Source organism: Saimiri boliviensis, chromosome 9, assembly GCF_048565385.1.
Source record: "Saimiri boliviensis isolate mSaiBol1 chromosome 9, mSaiBol1.pri, whole genome shotgun sequence".
In the NCBI taxonomy this organism is placed as follows: domain Eukaryota; kingdom Metazoa; phylum Chordata; class Mammalia; order Primates; family Cebidae; genus Saimiri; species Saimiri boliviensis.
The window spans coordinates 86,150,293-86,175,461 of NC_133457.1; the positions used below are offsets into that span (position 1 = coordinate 86,150,293).

At 48.1% G+C, this 25,169-nt stretch overlaps 1 protein-coding gene across 3 annotated transcripts in view; it reads left to right on the top strand.

Annotated features, from left to right (window-relative positions):
• The first annotated feature begins 279 nt into the window (after positions 1–279).
• JAG1 (jagged canonical Notch ligand 1) overlaps positions 280–25,169 on the top strand; it is a 36,370-nt gene continuing 11,480 nt past the window's right edge. The window contains exons 1-9 of one of the 3 annotated variants that reach the window (XM_010343756.2): positions 280–842; positions 1,283–1,588; positions 10,272–10,323; positions 15,891–16,145; positions 18,147–18,207; positions 21,961–22,091; positions 22,625–22,744; positions 23,174–23,287; positions 24,504–24,617. In XM_010343756.2, coding sequence (XP_010342058.1) covers positions 762–842; positions 1,283–1,588; positions 10,272–10,323; positions 15,891–16,145; positions 18,147–18,207; positions 21,961–22,091; positions 22,625–22,744; positions 23,174–23,287; positions 24,504–24,617 — 1,234 coding nt within the window. In that variant the 5' untranslated portion in view covers positions 280–761. The remainder of the gene's footprint in view (positions 843–1,282; positions 1,589–10,271; positions 10,324–15,890; positions 16,146–18,146; positions 18,208–21,960; positions 22,092–22,624; positions 22,745–23,173; positions 23,288–24,503; positions 24,618–25,169) is intronic. The other 2 variants (XM_003933199.3, XM_010343755.2) reach the window with 2 other exon arrangements.

The window sequence follows — 25,169 nt, forward strand, 5'->3', positions numbered from 1 at the left end:
ACGCCCGAGGGGGCGGTCCCCACTGGGGGGCTCCTGGAGTCCCTGAGTAACGATCCCTTCCCTCCTGGTCCGAAACTGCCGAGGGCGGGGGTCGGTGTGGGGCCCCTGGACCGCTACACCGCCCAGAGCGTCCCCAAGTCCCCGACCCCTACCAAGTTCCCCCCTACACTACCCCCTCCCCAGCAACGTGAAGGGAAGGGGCGTGTCCGGGGTGAGCACGCCCTCATGAATATTAATAAGCGCGCATGCGCCCTATCGGGCGTGCTGGGTAGAGGTGGCCAGCCGCGGCCGCGGCCGCCAGACGGGCTCTCCGGGTCCCTCTCCGGGCGGGCACGCGTCATTGTGTTACCTGCGGCCGGCCCGCGAGCTAGGCTGGGTTTTTTTTTTTTCTTCCCTCCCTCCCCCGCTTTTCCATGCAGCTGATCTGAAAGGGAATAAAAGGCTGCGCATAATCATAATAGTAAAAAGGGGAGCGCGAGAGAAGGAAAGAAAGCCGGGAGGTGAAAGAGGAGGGGGAGCGTCTCAAAGAAGCGATCAGAATAATAAAAGGAGGCCGGGCTCTTTGCCTTCTGGAACGGGCCGCTCTTGAAAGGGCTTTTGAAAAGTGGTGTTGTTTTCCAGTCGTGCATGCTCCAATCGGCGGAGTATATTAGAGCCGGGACGCGGCGGCCGCAGGGGCAGCGGCGACGGCAGCACTGGCAGCAGCACCAGCGCGAGCAGCAGCGGCGGCGTCCCCAGTGCCCGCGGCGCGCGGCGCAGCGATGCGGTCCCCACGGGCGCGCGGCCGGCCCGGGCGCCCCCTAAGCCTCCTGCTCGCCCTGCTCTGTACCCTGCGAGCCAAGGTAGGAGCCCCTCGCCGGGCCTCCCTCCCGGCCGCCCTCTCCCTTCGCGGCGCCCTGGGCGGTCGAGCACCGCGAGCAGGCTTGGGAGCCCTCGAGCGCCGGACTCCTCGCCCCTGCGCCTGAACGGCTGCACCTGGGCTGAGCGCGCCAATTCCCCCACGGGAGCTCGGGCCTCCTGAGGGTGACCCCTCCAGGCCGGGCAGGGGCGCGTTCACTCGGCTCTTGCCCCCCGGGCAGTTGTCGGATTACTTACGCACTCGTGCTTTTTTTTTTTTTTTTGACCCCGAAATCACGTTAAGTCCTTGAACGTAGTTTTGCAAAATTATTTTCACTCAGCGAGGAGGGCTAGTCGGGGCGGAGGATGGGAGGGAGTCGCCACCTCTTCACTCGAAGAAAACAGCTTTCTCCCGCGCTAACCTTCCTCCCTCCCTCGCCGGCAGGTGTGCGGGGCCGCGGGTCAGTTCGAGTGGGAGCTTCTGTCTATGCAGAACCTGAACGGGGAGCTGCAGAACGGGAACTGCTGCGGCGGCGCCCGGAACACGGGAGACCGCAAGTGTACCCGCTACGAGTGTGACACATACTTCAAAGTATGCCTCAAGGAGTATCAGTCCCGCGTCACGGCCGGGGGGCCCTGCAGCTTCGGACAGGGGTCCACGCCTGTCATCGGGGGTAACACCTTCACCTTCAAGGCCAGCCGCGGCAACGACCGCAACCGCATCGTACTGCCTTTCAGTTTCGCCTGGCCGGTGAGTGAAGACCCGGGAAGGAAGCCAGGCGGAGACTCTCACCCGCGCCTGGCCGAGCCCTGCTATCCCTTGCGAGAGGGATTTAAAGGGCTTCGGCTTGAAACTCGGCGCTAACTGGGGAAGTCTCTAGGAGTGGCGGGTGAGGGAGCCGGGACACTATAGTTAGATCTCGGCTGGGGCAGTCGAGGTGGGTCCCATTCCCGCTGCTGTTTGCTTAGTGCACAAAAGTGAGGCTCCCAGAGGGGTTGTGGGACCAGGCTCCTTGGAAGGCCAGTGTAAACTTGAAACTTGAAGTTCCCAGAGTAACCCTCCCCGCCCCAAGCCTCGAGGTCGTGGTAGCTGATCTCTTTGCTTAACTAATTAAACCTGGAGCGCCCTGGAAGGCGACTCGACGCAGTTCTGGCCTGCTAACGCCGTCCAAATTGGCAACCTCCCCTTTCCCGTGAACTGCTGGGAGGGCGGGTGTGTCCTTCCTGGAGGGTGTGGGGGGAGTCCGTTTCCCGCTGCTCCCCGGGAGATTTTAGCGTGTGCGGGGGCGCTCTCTAGGCTGGGCTCAAGGACCGGGGGCGGCCGCCGCAGGGGGAAGTTCTCCCGGCCCTCACAGGAGCCGTAGACCCGGGAACCCCCGCCCGCTGCCGGCCCCTTCCTGCCCCCCGCCCCCGAGTGGTGTAGCTCTTGTGGCCTCACTTCCAGCGGTTCTCGGGCTCTGGAACAGCTGTGTTTGCAAACTTCCCCGGGAAGGGCGGGTGCATGGCCCCCGCAAGCCTTCGGGGGCCGTGCCAAGGCTTGGAAGCGGTGGTCTTCTGGAGATAGTGCCTGCGGGTGCAAGTGATAGACCCTCGCCCCCCGCCCCATTCCGCCCCCCAAACAGCTCGAGGCCAGGGCCCAGCTGGCAGACCTTGCAGCGAGGCCCTTGCAACATCCCAAAATGGGTGGAAGGAAGATGGGTGCGATTGCAGAAGGGGAGGAAAGGGAAATGTTGGGGGTGTGCCCTCTGCCTGGCTCCCGCTGTCCAGGAGGCATGACTCATTGCCAAGACTGGGGCTTGGCCCAGCCTGTGCTGAGAGGGTGGGTAGTGAGGGGGAGCTCCTTGCCCCAGAGGATTGCTTTCCACCACGTGCTCTAATGGGGTGCATTCTGCTGCCTCCTGTCCTCCGGCTTAGGCTGTGATTCTGGGAGGAGATGAGAGGGGAGAGTATCCGCCGTGTCTATGTGTGAAGCGTGGCGTGTCTCTTAAAATCCACGTTTACAGGAGCTGGCATTATAAAGTGCCCTCTGCAGTGAGTGAGATAAGACAGTTATCAAAAACTGCCATGAAAAGGGGTTTATTAAAAAAAAGAAAGAAAAAAAAAACCAACACTACCGTATGTGAAGCTCTCTTGAGATCCAAGAGCTGCTTCTGGCGTGGGATTTCATTTTTACCAAGAGTATTTACCTTGTTTGTTAATCCCCTATTAGGGAGAACTTTAAGCTAAAGAGCCTGGCTACCTTTAAATCTGGCTGGGCCCAAGCTGACTGAATACTCACTGCCCTTGAACGTGTGTTTGGAGTTTAGGGGGAAGGGGCATGCAGGTGGTTCCACCCTCCTGCGGGAGGATCTGTCTGGAGCCCCTCGCTTTTCACAAGACCATAAAAGGAGTCTTATTAGTGATGTGGAAAAGCAGCAGGCTGGCTGAGGCTCATTTTGGAAAGTAGGGTCAGAGGGATGGCTAGCATGAAAACGGAGGCTTGCTTCCTAGGCTGGCTAAGGAAAAATGACCTAGAAGGTGCGTCTGTCCCCTTTTGACACTTGGCCAGAGAGTCCTCAATGGAAAAGGAGAGGAAATAGTGTGGGAGGGCAGGAGAGGCGATTGATTTGCATTTGCTGGTGCTCTTCTGTGGTTTCAGGCCCCACGGGTCACCAACCATGAAACAGATTCAGCTTTTCTCGAATTGGGGAAGACCAATGGGGCAACACTGAGAATGTGGTTCTTTTGAAGTTGGGACAAATGCATGTATCACTCATAAATAAGTCTCCACCCTGCTGCCCCAGAAAGGCCTGCTGTGAAACATAAGCTTTACTTCCCAAGAGAAATTGGAGTTTAGGTGTTTGTTTTACTGTATCTGGTTAGAGAAAGGGCACAGTCCGTAACTTTCAAGAATGATTCCAGGCTGAGTGTAAACTTAACTGAAACACTTAAGTAGCTATTTAAGTAGAGAGCACAGCTTCATTTAGTTTGGTAATTAACTGTCTTTTAAAACTGATTTCCTTAAATAGGAAATAAATGAACTTAGTACGAAATTCAAGAAATAACAAGAAAAGCATATATGGTTCAAAACAAAACCACACCACCTTGGGCTCCCAACCCCTAGCAGGCACGATCACCATTTGCATGAGTCCTCCCAAATCTGCTGACACTGGAAGAGCTAGGGTGCAGGGGCAGGTCAGTGTAGAAGGTCATGTAATTCGTGCCTTTTGTTTGGAATTATGACTCCCTATCCAAGCAACTGTTCATGTTCTAGAGAGGAAGAGGAGGAAATGATTTGCACAGATAGGAAATACAATCCCTGTTGTGGTGTGTGTGTGAAAGGCTTTGTAGAGGTGGGCTTTCCTGCCACATATCACATCTGAGTATGTTTCACTTAGTGTCCAGTGCTCCAGCTCTGATCTTGGGGTAGTTTTTTACCACTGACTTCAATTCTCATACTGTTGCTGCTCCAAGGGACTTCACTTGCAGCAACTAGCTCGATTTATGATTCTCAAATTGGGGGACTGGGTGATAAGAACATCACTGTGGGAAGTAATTGAGCTTAACAAATAATTTAGGAATAACCACTTATAAATCACTGAAACGGTTAATTTGTACCTCCCCAAATTAGTGCTAAATCCCAGTAGTGTCTGCTTATTAAAAATGCATTAGTGTAATTACCACTACTCATCCCCAAAAGCTTTTTGGGAACTTCAGAACCCCAGTTAGCTGTATTCTGCATTGGTGGCCCTAGAGTGAAATGAATCTAGAAAAACGTTGGGGGAAGCAGTTGGGGTATCTGGCTTATTAGCCTTGTATTTAAATTCCATTGATCCTATTAAAAGACTTGCTGAGATCAACTTAATTTTTTTTTTTTTTTTTTTTTAAGGAAAATCCAATGAAACATGATTCTTCTGTGTGAGGGATGCCAGCTTTGGTCCCCTTCATACTTCAGGCCTGAATGACCAATTGGCAGGAGTTTGGGAATACTGGCTGTCATGATGCTAATCACAGAATGGAATTGACAGGCCCTTCTATGCCTTTTGCTGTCTTTCCTAGTCCCTGAGCTTCTGTAGATATGGCATAGGCATGTGGAGGGTGCAGGGATGGGGTTCTGATTTAGCCGGCTCCTTTCTGCAGCCAGGATTTGCATCCTACCTATGTGGTCAGCATCTATACAAAGAAACAGCATGTGTGTATGTATGTGCTCGGAGCAAGGGACTTTCTGCTTGTAGAGAAAACACCTTTTGCCCTAAGAAGTCTACCTCAAACCAAAGGGATGAAGTGACGCATCTGTGTTGCAACACTGGGCTTGGGGGAAAGTGAAGCTGTGCTTGCTTTGAAGGAGCTGTGCTAAGTATCTGCAGAATAGCTGCTCCAAAAATGGAATCTTTATTCCAGGTACTTGGTTTCTAATGTATTTTTTTTTCTCTTGCAGGTGTAACCTTTGTTTCTTCCTCTTTGTTGTCTTGTTTCTTAGCAACTTATTCAAACCTCAAGTACTTGTATGACTTTGCAACCCACCAGTTCCACACCCATAATTCTACAGGGATTTAAGATATTTCTAGAAAAATGGTGAAACTTTTGGTGTGGAGGCTTTTGGGGGAGTTGAGTGGGTAAAAAGGAGTCAGCAGCAACTTACAGGCATGACACCTCCCAGAAAATCAGCGATCTAAATGCTGCTTAAAATCTTCACACCAAATAGTGGTGCCTTCTTTTAGATAGAAGTCATGTGGGAAGTTTAGCATGGAGAAAAAAGTTACGAAAAACAGAGCCAAGGCAACAAGGAGCCTCTAAAGTTCCTGATCTGAAAACAGGAATGTGAACAGAGACCTTGGCTGGATTCATATCACCCACTGGCCCCACTGTAGAAGGGCCAGAAGTTGGTCCCAATGTCAGGCTTTCAAGATTAGTAACAGTGTAAGAATGCATGATCTCTGGGTGTGCATACAATTAGCATTGTAATCCATACATGCAAATATTCCTGCAAATTCTCCTGTGGTACACTTCTGGAGGCATGTTGCTCTTTCACCCACCCCCATCCTTCAAGCTTACGATCTAGGCTGCTGAGAGAAGTGACTCTTGGCTCCAGCTTATATATAGTGTGTGTGTGTGTGTGTGTGTGTGTGTGTGTATACACACACACCTATATGTATACACACACACACGTAAATTAGAACAAAACTTAATGTTTTCTTCCAACTGTTGGAAGATACATTGGGATGAATGGAAAGTGGTGATTCTAGAATGGTGTTGGAAATGGAGGAGGGTCCGGGGTGTAGAAGAATCCCACCTTTACTTTGGTACATGGGACTTGATGGCTGTGCCGTGACTTCTTTGCTGATTTCTGATTACTGTGTGGACCACAGCAGTCCCATGGCTGCTTTCTTTTTTTCTTCTTCTTATGGTGCCAGTGACATCTACCATTGGTGCAGTGCATGTGCTGGGAAGAAATTCCACAAGGTGGCTCCCAATTGTTAAAGGAGTATATAAATAGTCAAACATTCAGAGTCCTCTACCAGCTCAGCCCAGTTTTTTGCACTTTTGGTAAATAAATAGAAAGGCTTCTTGTTCAGGCTTGCTCTGTGTGAACCAGACCGTTGTGCTTGGCTGGCTTCTTGGTATTCTATCTATTAACCTCGCCACCCTTTTGTAACTGGTGCATTTAATTATCAGTGGGATGCTTTTCAAACAGGTAAGGGTAATGATGGGAAAGGGGGTGGGGATGTCTCATTGAGAGTCTTAAATCTGGATATGAGCTTTGGGGCCCCTTGGTGAGCCTTTGAGGTGGGCTTTGATGAGAAAATCACCCTTTGTAACCAGATCGGACCCCATTGACATGTCAAGCCCTGCAGACTTGATTGCTTTCTGTGCCTGAAGTCATAGCCTAGATGCTATAGGATAGTTGTCCTTTCTTATCGCACCTTCCCAAAACCCACTGGCATCATGTGCATGCGTACGTGTGAATGTGCCCACACATGGACTCCCTGCAACCTTTTTTTTGCTTAATATGTTTTGTGACTGGAATATTTTATACTCCGGCCACCCAGACACAGGCAGGACAATAGAGTTGGCCGAATTGACTGAAATGAGGATTACGGAGAATAATGGGGCCTCTCCAAAAATAATGCTAATACGGGACAAGTGACAGGAAGCAACAGTTGAGTCAGCAGAGCGCAGGGCCCCCGACGAACACCGGGAGCCGACTGACTGTGCACAATGGCCGCGCTGGCACGTCGGGCATTCCCAGGATGTGCGTGCCGCCGGCGGGCCTGCCTGTCGCAGCAGCCTGGGGTTTTGGACGCCACACGCGTGCCGTTTGGATGGCGGTTTATTTGTGTCCGTCAGTTTGGCAGGAGGGGAGGCAGCCGCTTCTCAGGGCTTGGTTTGGCTGTCACTGTTGCCAGGAAAAGGAAGCTCCTGGCTGCCAACACAATTACCTTTGTTTCTTACATCCCCCCTTCTTAATGTGGCAATTAAGTGCTTACCGCTCTGCCCAGTGCCAAGGTAACCGCCGTGGAGTGGGGGACAGGGCAGAGTACCCTGGCACAGCAGCATAAGTGGAGAGGGCAGGAGGAGGTGCAGGGGCCCTGGCGTGGAGGGGAGCCTGGTAGCCCTTGGATGCCTTGGGGCTTTGATGCCAGGACTCTCCTCTAGGTAGAATTCCACAGAAAGCTCCTAAGAAGCAATTCTGAAGGTTGATCCTTCCTCTTTAATGCCAGACCAGAATGGGAACCAGCTGCCAGGTTGCCAGATTTCCTTGGGCCTGGAGCTGGGAAGAGGCTGAAGTGACACACTTTGCAAATCCAGACTGAAGATCTGTTTGCAACCCCTCCCTCTTGTGTGGCCCTCCACACTGTTTTTCTGGAAAAACGTAAGGAAAAACATGAAAGCCAGGTGACTCTTTGGCAGAGTCTGAGTTCTGTAGTTTGAAACCAAGAAAAACCCAAGTATTTGCTTTTTGTTGTTACTGTTTTGCTATAGGAACTTAAGTTTGAACAGTTTGCTTTTCCAAGCCCTCCTGGGATGGAGCACTCAGCCTATGCTGGGGATCAGATTTGCAGTGGCTGCTTGTGTGTGACTTGGGCATAGTGGATTTGCTACTCTGTGGCCTGGTCTCTGCTTTGATGGTATGAGGTATGCGTGGTCTGTGATCTCAGTCTCTGGATGTGTGTTCAGGGATGTACAGAGGTCAAGCGTGGGCCTGGGAAAAATTAAAGTTCTCTAGCAACCAATAATCATTGTTAAATTATCTTGATTGCTGATCTATAGTGTGGGGATGGAGTGGGAGGTTGAATGCCTCCTAATAGGAGCCTTGGACGGAATCCTTTCTCTCTGTAGGGCTGGGCAGGAAGAACCCTCCTGTCCCAGGAGACCAGTCCTGCGACCCTAATCTTCTCCCTGGAACAGGGAGGGGGAGAAAAGGTCCAGGCCTTGTTGCCGTCACTGCAGCTCCCTGCCCTCAAAAGAAGGCAGTCCATGGAAAATCACAAAGCCAGGCACACTGGGCTGTGTGCAATTCTTTTCTTTCAAGGTTGGGTGGTGTTGGTCAGCAACTTCTGAGGTTTTCCCAGTTCTGGCAAGGATGAGCCCGGTAGACTGCTTGATCTTCCAAGTTCTTGTGCAAGACGTAAGGATGCCTTCCTCCTTGAGTATTAAACTGAGTTAGTACTGCCATGCCAGTTCAGTCCTGGCACCTTTGCTTGCAGTGGGGTTTGTGGGTACTATGTGTTTAGCGCTTGTGCAAGTCTGTCAAAACTCCTGGTATCAATGCATTTAATCACAGGATTAATTACAACAATATTGTTGAAGTGGAGAACGTGGGCCTCAATGTGACCAGCAAATGAAGGGCATAATTATACAGAATCAGCCACACATCTGGCCTCATTTTGACTGAGCTCTCGCCTCAAATCAGTAGAGAAATATAATTTCTTGCTGCTCTTAGGGAAGAGTCCTATAATTTGCAGGAAGTCCTAAGAAACTTAAAGAGGCTGTAAATAAGGTATAACTTTCTCTAATAAAATAGTAACAACAACAATGAATTTGGACCTGTGGCCACTAACAGGAGAGGGCTAGGTATGTGCCCTGGCTTGCCCGGTTTTGCTTGCTTTTCTGAGCATTTTCCCACAGTTATCAGTGAACGAAATGGAATCCTACTCTGCTTTGAGTATGAAACATATTTCGGCTGAATTCCAAGGCAGAGTCTATCACAAGATATTTTTATATTCAGACATGACCTGCTGTGTCCCTGTGAGAGCACTAAGCTGGCCTTGAGTTATGAATGAAACTCCCTTTTACCCTCCTTTTTTCTCTTTTGTCTTTATCTTCTAGGTGCCTTCTCTTCTCCTGGCAGCAGTGTGCTTCTGGTGGCACAGCACAGCATTATTTAATCTGTACACACTACTATTTCCAATGGCTTGGTTTCTGACACAGCAAAACGGGGATTCATAACCCAGTTCACGTTCCTTGTCTACCCCACTTGCCTTGAGTACATTTCTTCAGTGCCAAGATAGCAAAAGCTTCATTTAAATGCTGGTGTTTTGAGAGACTGACCGTACTGCAAATTACGAAGGAAGATTCTTGAAAAGGAGGGAATTTGCTAATAGCTTAGGTTTCGTGGGGGTGAGGAGGAAGAATTCTGAGATAAGCTTGGAAGGTACAAGGTGCCTTCAGTATAATAGCTGGCATCTTGCCAGTATCCAGGGAATTTGGTTAGTGGACTCTGATTATTCTTGGAATGCTAGGTCTTATTAACAGATAAGTTCATCAATAAATATAACCCATGGGTGTGCGGCTATTTCTCCCTTTGTACTTATTCCCAGGGATCTGCCCCCAACTGCACTGCCCAAGTGAGGTTGACTTCTTTGTCTTGCAGAGTTGCTTTGCATCTACCCCCTCCTGTTTCCTAGAGTTACCCGATACTTGTGGGAGCCAGGATGGTCTCACACAGACAGCTTTCAAAGAGGTTCTAAAAAGGAAAAGGGGGCCTCCCTAGAGACTGCCCCATCAGGGCCCAAAGTGTAACCTTAGCAATACCCCCTCGGTACAAATACCTGGTTAGGTTAGCTTAGAATAAATTCTTTGTGTGGCTTTTTTTCTCATGCACTAGGGTCGGGGTCTGGACAGTTTGGGGAAACTATATGCTAAGTGCTCCCATATCATATAGAGGGGGTGGCGTTTTCTGATCTCAACTTTGAGCTGCCTGCATTCATGTTGACCCCGGTGGGTCCCTGCCAGGTGAACGGAGTCATCTGTCAACCTGGGAAGAGTGCTGACAAAGGAAAGGGAGTTGGTTTGGATTTAAACATCCAGGACCTCAATGCAACAACCAATAGAATTTTTATTTTGGCATTATGGTTTTGTTTGGTGGGGTATTCTGGGAAGCCAAGAATGTACGAGATTGGAGAGTCAACCCTGTTTCTGAATTGCTAAATTGTTGATTATCTGTCTTGCAGAGGTCCTATACATTGCTTGTGGAGGCGTGGGATTCCAGTAATAACACACTTCGTAAGTATCACTTCTATGGACTTTTCTCTAAATACATGTGGCAGTGTGGGGCTTGGCCAACCAGCCGGAGTTGGATCTGTCTCCTTAGTACTTAGGATTTCTGTCACCCTTGCCATCTGTTCTTCCCCACACCCCCATGGTGAACCTGTCAGTGGAATCTATTCCTTAACTTCCCTAGAATTTTAGCTTGGAATATTAAGTGGACAGAACAGACTCCCAGTTAACTCATTCCCTGATTATGAAACCTAGATTATCTTCAGGATAGAGATCTTAATGGTTTTACAACTTTAAAACCTTGTAGGCTGCTAAAGGATCAAAGTAGTGACTTTTTAAAAGTCCATTTAAACTTTAAGTGAGCGTTTAATCTCCCATCAGAAAGATAAAGCCATATAAAGGTGGTGCTGGGCTCTAGAGATCCACCTTGAATTTCAGTTGGTGGGCAGGTGAGCTTCTAGTCTGTCCAGGTTTCCCACACTGCGCAACAAACCTTTCATTGAAGCGGAATTCCAGAGCTTCACAGCCTGCCTTGTCCCCTTCTGAAAGATGGCTCTGTTTTCAATGCAGGTTGCCTTTGAGGACTGTGAGGGGTCGGTTTTGGTGGATAAGCCATGGAGGATGTGATTGGAATGGCATAGTCTGGTTTACAAAGTAGTCTTGCTCTTTAATTGTAACTTTAAAATGTTTTCACTCATGAGCTGAAACTTTGAGTTCCCTTTTTGCCAGCAGGGTTTGGGTTGCTGTCACTGGAAAATTTGATGCTTTCTGAAGTCTCTTGGTCTGTGCGTGAAGAAGAGGTGATCCAGTTTCTTGTCTTGGCTCTCTGTTCTCTGAATGCCTTGTTCTTTTTGCTTTTCTACCTTACCATTTGTTTTCACTTGAATAACATCTTTTCTTGCCTTGCCTTGCTTTTTTGCTAACAGAAAATGGTGAATGCCCAATATGGGTACAGTGAGGGCTGGGTGCCTGCTATGTGGGCAGCTTCCACCTGTGGCTGGCTTATTGGGCCACTTGGGGCCACAGAAACATTGCTGAGCCCACGTGTGCCAGAGAGTCCCAGGCCATGTAGGTCACCCTTCTAGCTTGGGAATCTTAAGTCCAGCCCTTTGGATGTCATCCTCCTTGAAGGGGAGCTCGTGAAAGTCCAAGGTCTGAGTTTTCCTCCCAGAGGGCGCCCTGTAATGCCATAGGGGATGTGTGTGGGGGTGGTAGGGAAGCTTTGTCAGCCTTGGCTTTGGCTAATGCCAGTCAGGGTCATAGACACCTGTTTGCTCCCCTCCCTTCCCTACCACAAACGTTGAGGACTGTGTGAACATTATGTCACTGTGACCTGCTCACAATGGTAACTAAGGATTAGGCAGAAGGGGTTGGGGAACGGGGAGACATAGGCTCTTCTGTACTCTTACGGTGTAGGCATGGTGTTCTTTCCCCTCCCTTTCAGCTACTAAAACAATCCACCCAGTAGAGTGAACAGCTTGAGGTTGATCCTGGCCTGTGATAAGAGTCAGGCCAGTATACTTGTTAGGGACCTATGAGAGACTGCCTCACCACACTCCAGCATTCACAGAACCTTCCCTGGGCCCACTGTCACTTTGTAAGTCAGGGAGTTATGCCCCCTGGGAACCCAAGGCTTGTCCAGAGCGACCCACAGTTGTCTGTGTTTCCAGATAGCCCCATTTTGGGGTTCTGGGATGTTTCATCTCTTGCAGGGGGTGGGTAACCAAATACCTGGAAAGAGGCAAGGAAGACTGGGATAGGAATGAAGTTCTTCTAAACCTCTGCTTTTGGAGAGAGGGGCTGATATGTCATGGGATGCCCACTGCAGGTTATCAAAACTCACTTGGTGGACCCTGAAGAGGGAGACGGGTTGGTGGGAATGGTTTCTCCACTTGCCTATTCAGCCTCTTTTGTGATGCTTCCAAGGAATCCTAAATTCAGCAGAGTCAAAAACCAGACTCAGGATCTTCTCTTACCAAAGTAGTCCCTTCCCTAGGGCCCCTTCTGGGTGACTGGCACCAGTATTTGAATACCCATTGCCATAAGCCAGAAATCTAGAAGGTGCTCTGTGTACCCTCTCTCTGTTAGCATCCATACCTAGTCCACCTCCAAGTTCTGGAAAATCTCTCCAGCTCTTCACTTGAATCTGTCTGCTTTCTGCCACTGCCCTGGTCCAAGTCACCATCCGCTCATGATTGAACTTTAGAGTAGTGTCCGTCTGGTCCACCTGTGTCTGCTTTGACCCACCTCTAGTGCTTTCTCCATTCTTCTGCCATCCTGGTCTTTTTTTTTTTTTTAGACGGAGTTTCGCTCTTGTTACCCAGGCTGGAGTGCAATGGCACGATCTCGGCTCACCGCAACCTCCGCCTCCTGGGCTCAGGCAATTCTCCTGCCTCAGCCTCCTAAGTAGCTGGGATTACAGGCACGCGCCACCACGCCCAGCTAGTTTTTTTTTTTTTTGTATTTTTAGTAGAGATGGGGTTTCACCTCTCTACCTCGTGATCCACCCGCCTCGGCCTCCCAAAGTGCTGGGATTACAGGCTTGAGCCACCGCGCTCGGTCCATCCTGGTCTTTTCAGAGCATAACATTTGCTTGTCTCCCTTATTACGAAAAACCAACCACTCAGTGGCCTTCTGTTGCTCTTGGGGCAGATCTTCATGTGGACCACAAAGCTATGTGCAGCCCAGCCTTGTCTCCCTGCCAGCCTTGTCTTGCACACCATGTTGTCTATCATGTATGTAGCCTGGCCATACCCTGGCAGTTGTCTTTCCATCCTCAACTGCATTGTGCACTCTCCTGCCTCAGGACCTTTGCACATGCTATTTGCTCTACCCTGGAGTGTTTTGCTCCTTCCCCTTCAGTCACTCCCTCTGGACTGCACTCCACAGGGCAGAAGCTGAGGACATTAAGAAGCCCAGTGGAGTTGGCTGCCATGTGGGACTCAAATGAGTTGTAAACATTCTGGCTTTGGATGTAAATCAAAGGCAGAGCCTTGAGTTTTTAGGGCAGAGAATTCCTTCTATCAGTTCTGCAGTGAGCCCTCACAGGCAGACTTGGGCACAAATATAGCCTAGTGCTGTTTATGTGTTTGAAAGTATTTAAGGCTTCTGCCATCATTCCTTCAAAGTCTTTTATTACATTTCCGGACTATGGTATATAGAATTCCAAATTTCTTTCTCCCTCAGAGCAAATGGCTTCAATTTACTGTAATGTGTAATAGACACGTAAACATAAATTAGGCACACCTCAGATCAGGTTTTCCTGTAGCTTAGCCTTCTTTGCTAAGGCCCCCTTCCAGGTTTTCCGGTTGATGTGGTCCCAGGTTATTCTCAGACTCGCCCTTCGTCACCTCCTCCTTGGCCTGCGAGGTAGCCATGGGTTCTTCGTGATTCATCTTCGTGGCATTGGGAATTGCAGTCAGGCATGGTGACGTCCTTTTCCAATCACAAGTCTGGACTGCCAAGTGAACTGCCACAGATACCTTTCCAGTGCCCCAAGCTGAAGGAAAGCATGTTCAGGAAGCAGGCAGCAGACGTGTTCTAACCCAGACACGTTCGACCCCCTCCCTGAGCAGGTGTGAAGTTGTGTGCAGCTCCATTAGCTCCACGGAGGATTCTGAAGTAATCCTCTTTACAACATTTCCCGGAAATAAGTGGAAAGCATACTGCATGACTGAAACATGTATGTATCAGTCCTGTGTCCCTAGGATTGCCCCGGACTCCTTTCTGAACTGTTTGTTGTCGATTCCAGCCTTAGAAGCCGGATGCCTTGGAGCCATGGCTAGTGTGTTTCACCAATCCCTTTTATGAAGATCTTGTAAGCGCATGGTAATAGCCCACTGTGCTTTTTACCTGAACCAGCAGAGCAAACATAGTTAATGGAGAGACATTTTTGTCATTCCTTGGCCTCCGTTTATTTGCAAAAATGAATAAAGTGTTAGCCGCAAGTGGTTCAGTGCGTGCCGAGATGTCAGGCTGCAGGTATGAGGGCTTGTTTGAGGCTTGTCTTGCCCACACAGCAGTCTGGGAGCCTCAGAGGGTGAACGCTGGGGCCTGTTGGAAGTGGGGTGTATGGATGAAGCCACCCAGGAGTTCCTTCTCTCCTGGTCACCTGCAGGGCTTACATCACTTTGTAAAGGAGCACAGGCCTGGGGCCTAGAAAAACAGCCATGTGGGTGGGTAAGAATCACAAAGATTTTGCAAGTAGGTCCTAACTCTGTCTCTCCAAGATAGCCTTGAATCTGACGAGGTGATGAAGTTGCTGCTGGCAGATTTAAGAAAACAAACATAAAACCAGGTGCTGACTTACAAACACAAAACCAGGCTGGGGTGCTGACTTACAAACACAAAACCAGGCTCGGGTGCTTAGTGCCTTGCTGCCTTTTCAGATCCTCCCCTGAACTCCTGGCACCTGATGTTTGAGCTATTTTTGTACCTGTCTCTTCTCAAACTAGATTATAAGGGGCCTCAGGGCAGGGACTACTACTTACTCCTGAGAGATGCTTGAGCTCCAGGTGTTTATTTTCCTCAGTAAGCATTTTTTTTTTTTTTTTTCCAGGAGCATGACTTGGCTCAAAAAAAAAAACAAAAAAACAAAAACCCTCCCCTCAATTTACCTGTCTCTAAACTTCAGTGCATTATTCTTCCATCTGCCTTCTGGGCAGAGGAGAAAGGTGGAATGCATCAAGTTCAAGGTGCTGGCTTTAAAGATTGCTATGTTAATAGTTTTTAAAAAATGTAACTCCATCCTCTCCTTGGCTTCCAGTTAAGAGTTTTGAAATGGACAAAAACCTTTTCTGAGCAAGACAAAAAACTCTAAAACCAGAAATGATTGCTGACCTTTATCTGGAATAATGATATTTCTTCAAGAGCAACATTCCATAGGGAGCTACTTTCTCTAATATGTAAAGAGCTCTTGCAAGTCAGTATGGCAATGTAATGAAAAAGTTGGCAGAGGAGAGAAGCTGGTTGCTGTTCACAGGAACAAACAGAAATGGTTTTGTAACTACCAGAAAGGGCTCTCACCATCACTTAATTAAATGCTAATTAAACAAGATACCCCTTTACCTATCAGACATAGATCAAATGTTTGATAATGTACAGCGTTGGCACTGCTTTGGGAGACGCAGCTTCCTGGGTGGCAGGAGAGCAGGCTGGGTAGTTTGGGATTGTGGACAGGTTGATTGGTTGTGCACATACTCTGATTCAACACTTCCATTTTTAAAATATCTCATTGCGGGAACCATGCACAGGCGGATACATTCAAGGATGCTCACTGTGGCTTTAATAGTAAGAAGCCCAAACGACTCGCATGCCCATATGTCAGGGACTAGATAAATTATTAGTGTTTCCAGACAATGAAATACTATGTATTTCATTAAACAGTTAAAGAAGGCAAATAAGTGGTAACTGGTTGCCTCTGGGTAGGGGGATAAACTTTTCATTTATTTGCTTTTCTGTACAATGGATAGAATTTTGTAGCATGCATATATGTTTTTATTTTCAAAAGCCAAAATGGTCAAGGAAGAAGGCTCTGATGTGAATATTAATGTGATTCATCATTTTGTCTCTAGGACCTGACAATCTTATTGAAAAGGCTTCTCACTCGGGCATGATCAACCCCAGCCGGCAGTGGCAGACACTGAAGCAGAACACGGGCATTGCCCACTTTGAGTATCAGATCCGTGTAACCTGCGATGACTACTACTATGGCTTTGGCTGCAATAAGTTCTGCCGCCCCAGAGATGACTTCTTTGGACACTATACCTGTGATCAGAATGGCAACAAAACTTGCATGGAAGGCTGGATGGGCTCCGAATGTAACAGAGGTACACGTGTGCGTGCATGTACATGTGTGCCTGTAGCTTTCAGTGTCTGTTTATCACCCCACCAGCAGGCAGGTGGCATTGGCTGTCTTGGGAGGGGTGGGATCTTGGTGTTATTTTGGGCCTGCAGCATGAAGATGCTGAGTGTAGAAGATGCTGTCAGTGCCCCATCCAGATGCCCTTTACTGGCGTCCCCTTCTCCTGGTGCTGTAAGTGCTGGCTGCCGACAGCTCACAGCTGCTGCTCCTCTGGAGACTCATCCTTGGCCAAACCAGAGCCAGTGCATCCCGCTTCCTCCAGCTCACAGTCAGTGACTGACAGACATAGGGCTACAGATACCAGTTTCCTTTGCCTTAAAACAATAGTACAATTCACATTCCAGAGCTTACCTTGGGATTATGCAGCAGTCAGACTTCAGCTGAGACCACGTTTTTGCTCAGCTTCTTCCCCTGCCCCTATCCACTTCCCTCAATTCCTTCTACCTATGCCCAGATCCCCTTCTCAGGCTCTGCTTCTAAGGAATGTGATCCCAAATAGATGGCAGACAGGACTAGGTTAGCCCAATTGATGTCTGAACAGGCAATCCTGTAGGAAATGATACACCCTGCATTCGGGGTAGCAGTGCAGCAAGTTTTCACTGGGCGTCTTTGGAGGCATGGCATTGAGGGGAAGAGGTATATGTGGTTAGGTCAAGCTTTCCTACTGGTGTAGGACTGAGCCCACTTTTAGTCTCTGTGCTGTCTATTGTCCCAGGCCCTTTATAGATTTCCGGGATTCCAATTCATAGCAACTTGATGGGTAATTCTGTTAACTGTATAATATCCCCTCATGAGCAGTAATGGACTCTGCTTATTTTACATGATAATTAGGTAACTTCTTTATGATAAACTCAATTTCCAAATGAGTTTTTTCAACCAGGACAGAGGGGTGGGGCATGGGGGAAGGAATTTGCTGGTCTCCCGGGCAGTACTGCTTTCTTAAATAACTGGAGACCAGAGTTTTAAAAGGATGGCATTTCTGGAATTCAGATGAAAGGGGAATTGATCAACATATTTTAGTATGTTTTAGAAATTAAACAACCTAACATTTAGTGTGAGTTGTTTGGTGTTTTTTTAAGACAAGGTGCTTGCTTTGTCACCCATGCTGGCATAATCATGGCTCACTGGAGCCTCGAACTCCTGGGCTCAAACAATCCTCCTGCCTCAGCCTCCCAAGTAGCTGGGACTGTAGGCACATGCGACCACACCCAGCTTTTTTATTTTTGTGTAGACAGAGTCTTGCTCTGTTGTTCAGGCTGGCCTCAAACTCCTGGCCTCAAGCTATCCTCCTGTCCCAGCCTCCCAAAGTGTTGCGATTACAGGCATGAGCCACTGTGCCTGGCCTTATAAACTGACATTTTTAGAAAGTTACTTTTTTTTGTTTGTTTTAATGAAGTAGAGAATTGCTTTGCAAGGATACTTTACAAAAGTCTCACCAGATCTGGCCACCATATTAGCCTGTCCAACAAATCCAGCCTGGTTGGCTGTGAGTCCTGTGGAATTTTCGAAACCAGGCATTTGGTATGGGGGGTTTTAAAAAACGCTGAGGCTCATCTGAACCGTGTACTGATGGGACAGAGTGGGTGGGGATGGGGAAGGATTATCTATACCTTTTATCTTCTAGTCAAGAGGGCATGGGCAGAATGGGAACTGCCCAAGCTCTGCTCAAGGAGCCAGGGTGGCTATGGTTTAGGGAGGCTGGACGAAGGTCCCCTTCCCTCATCAACTTGCCTGCATTTTGTCCCCAAACAATATCATGTTTTGAGAGGATCTGCTAATAAGACCTTGAGGTTTAAAGCTGGTTTCCTTATTTGGGCCCCTCCCATCTTCCTCTCCTTACAATGGACTTGATATGAGATCCTTAAAATTGTGGATTTTGCAGGCATTTAATGCAATGGGCTGTTCTCATGATGGTGGCGGTGTAAAGAACAGCAGTGTGCTGACTTGTCCTTCTGCTTTCTTATAGCTATTTGCCGACAAGGCTGCAGTACCAAGCATGGGTCTTGCAAACACCCGGGTGACTGCAGGTAAATAAACTGGTTGTCTGTGAGATTTTTAAAAAAAATTTTTCCTTTAATGTAAGAGAGGGACTGACTTTATTGTGAATATGCTCTTGGAGAACAAGAAAACTTTAAAAAAAAATTCAGATAGACACGTCCGAAGCTTATTAAATTATACCAGCTGTCTGCTGGAATGCATACACCACTTCTCTCTTGGAATAAAAAGAAACCCTTTGGGTATAGCCAAGTGACTTCATGTATTAACTGTTCTGTAAATTGATAACACATTTTTATAATCTTCCCTTAAAGTGCTAACGGGCTAGATGGAGGGATGTGGACTTGTTTCTTTGCGTATCTCTCCTCCTCTTCCACCAAGATTTTCTTCTCCCAGCCCCCTCCCCCACTTTTCCCATCAATAGGCGAAAGTCCAGCATTCTTTAGAATGGGATTAGTACAATCTCCTGGCCCCTTTGCAGGCGGGAGCTGGGTTGGTGCTGAGAGGTTAATGGCTGCCCTGGAATCTTGTCAGTCGAGCCTGATGAATATAGACTTTTGCTGCAGGCCTTTGAAGTCTGTTCTTTTATGGTCCGGGAACAATGCAGAAGCCAAAGGGAGACCCGCCCTAACCGCTTCACGATGTCGGGTTTTGGAACTTCTTGAAATTTATATTACACCAATTTGGGAAAGGCTTATTTCGGGAAATATTGTTGGTGTCTGTGGCATTTTGGCAGTCTTATGCTTTACTCTCCCTCCTCCCAGTTTTAAGTAGTAATACTAAATGGATCCTTTGGGCCTGTCACTTTTGCCCCAAAAGCTACTCTGACATGAGCAAAGGGAAGCTTATGAAACATAGTCTAAACCAGTGCATCCTAAATTGATGTTATTTGGGGCTCTTATTAAAAAGGCGAGTCCTGATTCTATAGGTCTGGGTTGGGCCCAGCTTTCTGCATTTTAACAAGCTCCTGAGTGATGCTGCTGATGAGACCACACTTTGGGAATCACTGCCCCAAAACCTCAGTACTCAAAGTCTAACTTTCAGAATTAATAAGGGAACTGTTAAAATGCAAGTTCGTGGGCTCCATCCTACCTCCATAGAATCCCAGTTTGGCCCAGGAGTCTGCATTTGATAAGCTTGCCACATGACTTTGCTCCTTAGTCAGTTTTGAGACTGCTGCTTTAAAGAAAACTATCTGCGACCTTTACCTTTATGATTCCACCACTCTGTCTGTTCCCTCCCATGCAAGGGGTAACATGGAACTCTGAGGATGGAAGTAAATTAAGAACCAGTTGTATTGAATTGTCTCTTCCTACATTTCAGAAAGATAGTTTACTTCCTGGAAGGCTGAGGGACTTCACCTGCTGTCCTCCCATTGGTGGCAATGGACTGTAGTATTTAACGGCATTGCTGTCAAATGTGGAGCAGGAATCCACCTACCTTAACCCTTCCTAATTAAGGGTGTCCCGGAGAAAGTCTGAATGGCAGTGCTATTAGTGATTCCAAGCCTGCTCCCTACTCAGATGGATATCAGCGGAGGCCAACTGTGATTTGTGCTGCTGTCATCAGAACAAACATACAGCTCTGCAGGGGAGGACCCTCCCAGCCAGAACAACAGGCTTTGTTTCCAGAATTTAGCCCTTTCTCTTTCGAAGTCTCGCCTCCCGCTCCTTGCCCAGACACGCACTGATGGCCTTATTTACTTAAGGTGCCACTTTCCCACACGTCATTTGCATAGTCTCCCAGCCCAGTTTTCTCTCCCTGCCTTGAAAGAAAGTCAAAACAGAACCTTCAAGCTGAGGAAGTTCAGGTTGTGTCCTGCTGCAGAAATAGTTGAATGGCAAGTTACCTGCATGTTTTTTGGATTATGTATTACCAGGCTATTTTTTTTTTTCAGCCCCACATGAGAAAACTTTACTGGTTTTTGTTGTTCCCTAGTAGACGGAGTCCCTTTTCCTGGGTACACATGCTTGCTTATTGCAAGCCTGCCAATAATATCAAACTTACTTATGAATCATCGTCTGAAGAAAGTCACTTCAATTTCTCATGAGAATCTTAATCATATATTATTAAACTGGGATAACTTGGTTGGTGCCTCTTTGAGGGTCAGTATTTTTATTTGTTTTCTTTTGAAGTCACCCATGGCCTCTTGTGGTTGCTTTTTTTTATGCTTGGGGATTGAGGTCTCATTAATTAGCTGAGGTTAGATCCTCAGCTGCCTCTCCTTGCCTTTATGAGGCAACTTGAAGAGGCCTAGTGATCTAGAATTTGGAAGAGATGAAGGGAAGACGGTGAGAATATTGCCATTTCGTAATCGGTTCCCTCTTACTGTCTTTCAGGCTACGAATATCAACCTTCACAGAATGGCTACCCACCTACCTCCCACTAACATGGGTGTCCACTTCTTAGAAATTATTTAGATTATGTAATTTTGTTCTTACTCCTTTAGTCACTTGTCACTTTGACATTCCATTTTACATAAACCAGAATCCAGGGTCTAACTAAACCACACATTCTAGTGATTCTTTGCATGTGGGTGTGCATGGCGTAGTTTTAGAAGTTAGGAAGTGGTTAGTCAGTATTCTCAGGGGTTAAGTTGACTCTCAGCCCTGGGTGATTAGCTATTAGCTAGATCCCTATAATTTTCCCATGACAAGGATTTGCTAGCCTGCCTCCAGCTCTTGGGAAACCGAAAGCCTTTCCTTCTGGGGAGTTGGAGGTGGGGTGTTTTTTGTTTTCCAGAGTTACAGCTGAGCAGCTTAGGGGTTGGTACTGATCGTGGCTTTTCCCAGGTCCCATTCCGGAGACATGTTACCCATTCCACCCACACCCCACCCTCTACCAGGAGGCTAGTTGGTGTTTCTCCCTGCCTTTCCCCACCCTTGTTAAAGCTTGGCTCTTGAGAAGGCAGTCAAAGTTTCAGAGAGCTTGAAACGAAGGGAGGGTGGTTTGAGAAGCTGCCCTCTCTCTCACCCCAGGTGAAAGTTTTTGTTTTTGTTTGGGGATCAAAGGCACTATTTGGCCCCAAAAGAGTATGATTAATCAAGGTGCTTATATAAAAGAACCTCAGCTCCCCTAATACTAGATAAATTAAGCAGACTTTTTTTTTTTTTTTTTTTTTTTTTGGCAAAGCAAGAAATCACTATAAATTAGCACACAGTAATGGGACACAAATTATAGAGCTGGTTCCAAGTGTTGTCATTTCCTTCTCCTTCCCTATAGAAGTGGTTTTAGAGATCCTATCCTGGCCTTTGCCAAGGGAGGGTGCCCCTTTCTCTCTCTCTCTTTTTTTAATAAAGCATCATCATGAGGCAGTTTCCTGCTGCACTTGGTGGCTTGTTGCATTTCTGTGCTTTGGGGTCATGACTTTCTGTGCAGACAGAGCAGAGCTCCAAGTGCAGTGTCTGCAGAGACTTTGGCATAGCTGCGTTGTTGTCACCAGGAGAGTCCTTTCCTCTACGGTCTGTCTGTTGCAACTAGGTGCGTGGGTTGATTTATTCCCTGCCTCCACCCTTGGCTTACTTGTGTTGTCCCGAGAAGAGAGTGGCTTTGTGAAGGGTATCCCCAAACAGCCCTCCTTTTGTCAGGAGTCGGCTGGGAGGGGACCTCAGCCCAACTGTGAAAATGTTTGTTTGTACGGAGCCCCTGATGAGCTTTGGGAGTCTACCATCCTGTCCTCAGAAACATAACAGAAAAAGCCTGGACTTTGCAGTCTTCTGTTTGAATTGTACAGGACTCTCTTAATGTACAAAAGGCTGACCTGGAGGTGTGCTATGTGTCTCCAGGTGCCAGTATGGCTGGCAAGGCCTGTACTGTGATAAGTGCATCCCGCACCCAGGATGCGTCCATGGCATCTGTATCGAGCCCTGGCAGTGCCTCTGTGAGACCAACTGGGGCGGCCAGCTCTGTGACAAAGGTACGGCCCTTAGGGATGAGACCCAGGGTGGGATGTAGGCCTCAGGAGGGGTGTAGGATCTGGGGGTGGGATGGCAGTCTGGTTTTTAATTTTATTGGCAGGGGCTTTTATTCTGAATTCTCCTTGAATGCTGTGGGGATTTTCTGGTTTTCTTTTTAAAAGATGATGGGGCTGGCTGGCGCGGTGGCTCATGCCTATAATCCCAGCACTTTGGGAGGCCAGGGCAGGTGGATTACCAGGTCAGAAGATTGAGACCATCCTGGCTAATACGGTGAAACCCCATTGCTACTAAAAATATAAAAATTAGCTGTGTGTGGTGGTACGCGCCTGTAGTCCCAGCTACTCGGGAGGCTGAGGCAAGAGAATTGCTTGAACCTGGGAAGGTAGTGTTTGCAATGAGCTGAGATAGAGCCATTGCACTCTAGCCTGGGCAACAGAGGGAGATTCTATCTCAAAAAAAAGATGGGGCTAGAAACATGGCGGGTTTGCCGTCTTCATAGGTGTCTTAGTGATGTCAGTATCTTTTTTGGCAGATCTCAATTATTGTGGAACCCATCAGCCGTGTCTCAACGGGGGAGCCTGTAGCAACACGGGTCCTGACAAATATCAGTGTTCCTGCCCTGAGGGATATTCAGGAGTCAGCTGTGAAATTGGTAAGTGGTCCAAGCTGAATGAGAGTCCTTTGTCTAATTTTTCTGTACTCAGCTTTTAAAAAATATACTTAAGGACTTAGGAAAAAGCGAAAATAGTCTCCAAAGATAGGAATTATTCCAGCCATTCTATGGGCCTTTGTAACTTTCAAGTCCCTGAAGTTTTTCGGGTGATGTCGATTCATAAAGGAGGCAGTGGGAGATGAAATGACCCCAGCTCCGAGATGTCTTGGAATGTGGTTAGAGACAGCTCAGTGAGAAAGATGACTTCCTTTCTTTCCTAGGCACAGCAGGGTTCTATCACACACTTGCTTTTGGTTTTTGAAATATGCCTGCGCTATAGTGGCTGCGGTGTGGGATTTGGTTGCAGGGGGAGTGGGGAGGTAGATGTGCACAGGCATCGCTCGCTGATTGCCATCCTGGTTTTTGCAGCTGAGCACGCCTGCCTCTCTGATCCCTGCCACAACAGAGGCAGTTGTAAGGAGACCTCCCTGGGCTTTGAGTGTGAGTGTTCCCCAGGCTGGACTGGCCCCACGTGCTCTACAAGTAAGTCCAATTTTTAGCCTGTGTCCATTCTAAGGATCCTTGTGCCAAGATGCCACCATGGGGAGAAGTACCTAGGCTTGTCCAGCGTGAATGTCTCAGTGGGAGAGGGGCGGCTGCAGGCAGAAGTCTGGCAAGCAGGCTGGTGGCTTGTGTGTTTGGAAGTCTCCCAGCACCCGCATCCTGTCCCACTAAGGTAGCGCATGTATCTGTTCTTGGAAGAAACGTCCTCGTGGAATCGCTTGTTCCTTTGCATCTGCTTCCTGGAGCTGGCCGCCTTCCAATTGTGGTTATTCTCCTTGCAGCCATGGAGAGGCTGCCTTCAGGGGAGGTTGTCACTCACTAATGAATTTTGTCATCGGGCCAGGGGGCTCCAAAAGAAGAACCTGGCCTGCAGAGTTCCTTTGGCTCTGAGACAGGGCTATGTATCAGAATCACCTGGGGTGCTTGACGGTATAGATCTCTGGGTCCCCCACATTCCCTCCAGAATCGGGGAGTCCATGGTCTTTGATAAACTGGAATTCTGCAGTGCAGCCAGGTCTGAGAACCGCTGTCATCAGCACCCCAGGTGTGGTCAGGGGTGTGGATTTCTGGGGTCAGATTGCCTGTGCTGGCCCTGGGCCCCCGCCCATCATTTGCAGAACTCCAGCAAGCCACATAAGCTCCCTGGGCCCTCTTTAAATGGCACAGTAGCAATTCCCATCTCTGAGGGTTGTCATAAAAACACAAAAGTGAATACTTCATAAAGTGTTAGGAGGTCTCTCTGGTCAGAGCAGAAGTGGAGAATGCAGCCTCTAGGTGTGTTATTTTGGGCAAACTCTAAGCAAGTAAGAGGAATAAGGTTTTCCACCTGAAAGAGCTATTTTTCCTTACTTCTTAGCTGCTTCTGAGCCATGATGAAACTTTCCTTTAAAAATCAAGATTAGGCAGATAGAGATGTCCTGTGTTCCCAATGGGCGGACGCTCTGTCAGTATCCAGCTGTCTTTCTCCCCCACTGCTTAGGTTGGGGATTACATGAACTGGGGCAGTGGGGGATTTAAAGCTAAAATCAAGGCTTCGGCCTTATCGTCACTGTCCCGCTTGTCCTGCTGTAGCTTTTTTTGTAGCAGGTGTCTGGCTCTTCAACAACAGCCCCTCATATGAGAGGTGATGTTAAATGATCTAATTGTCAGGCAGATTGAATTAAGTTGTCAACCCCCTCCTTTTCTTGTTGACCAGACATTGATGACTGTTCTCCCAATAACTGTTCCCACGGGGGCACCTGCCAGGACCTGGTTAATGGATTTAAGTGTGTGTGCCCCCCACAGTGGACTGGCAAAACGTGCCAGTTAGGTAAGAAAATCCCTGCGACTGTAATTTTTATACCAAGGTTGGCTTTGACAATCAAAGCCATCATGGAAGACGAGCGTGTGGCCGGCAGTGTGAGTTCACACTCCATCATGCTAAGAAGTAATTTATTATCAAGAGTCTAGCAGGCCTGGGAGAAATAACTTGAATGCAAATGGGCTAGCTCTTTTAGGCCCTGTGGGAAAGTCGTGGGATTCCTTGAACCATGTCAATCGTCTGTCCGAGGAGTGTTCAGCTGGGTTCCAAACGGGGATGATCTCATGAGGAATGAGCTGTCTGCATTCTTTTTGCCACATTTAAATCCCAGCAACTAGGCTGCGCTGAGTTTTGCACAGAAATGCCTGGTGGCTTTCTGCTGTTCTGTTGGGGGCTGGTTAACCAGTAGCTGGAAAGTTATCAATTAGTGTCCTTACTGGATAGCGGCTACAGAGAGGGATCAGATGCTTAAGATAAAGGGAACCTCTAGTATTTTTATTTAGCTAGCTTATTAAAATCTCTCCTGTCTCAGACAAACTCTGGCCTATTCTTTTTTTCAAG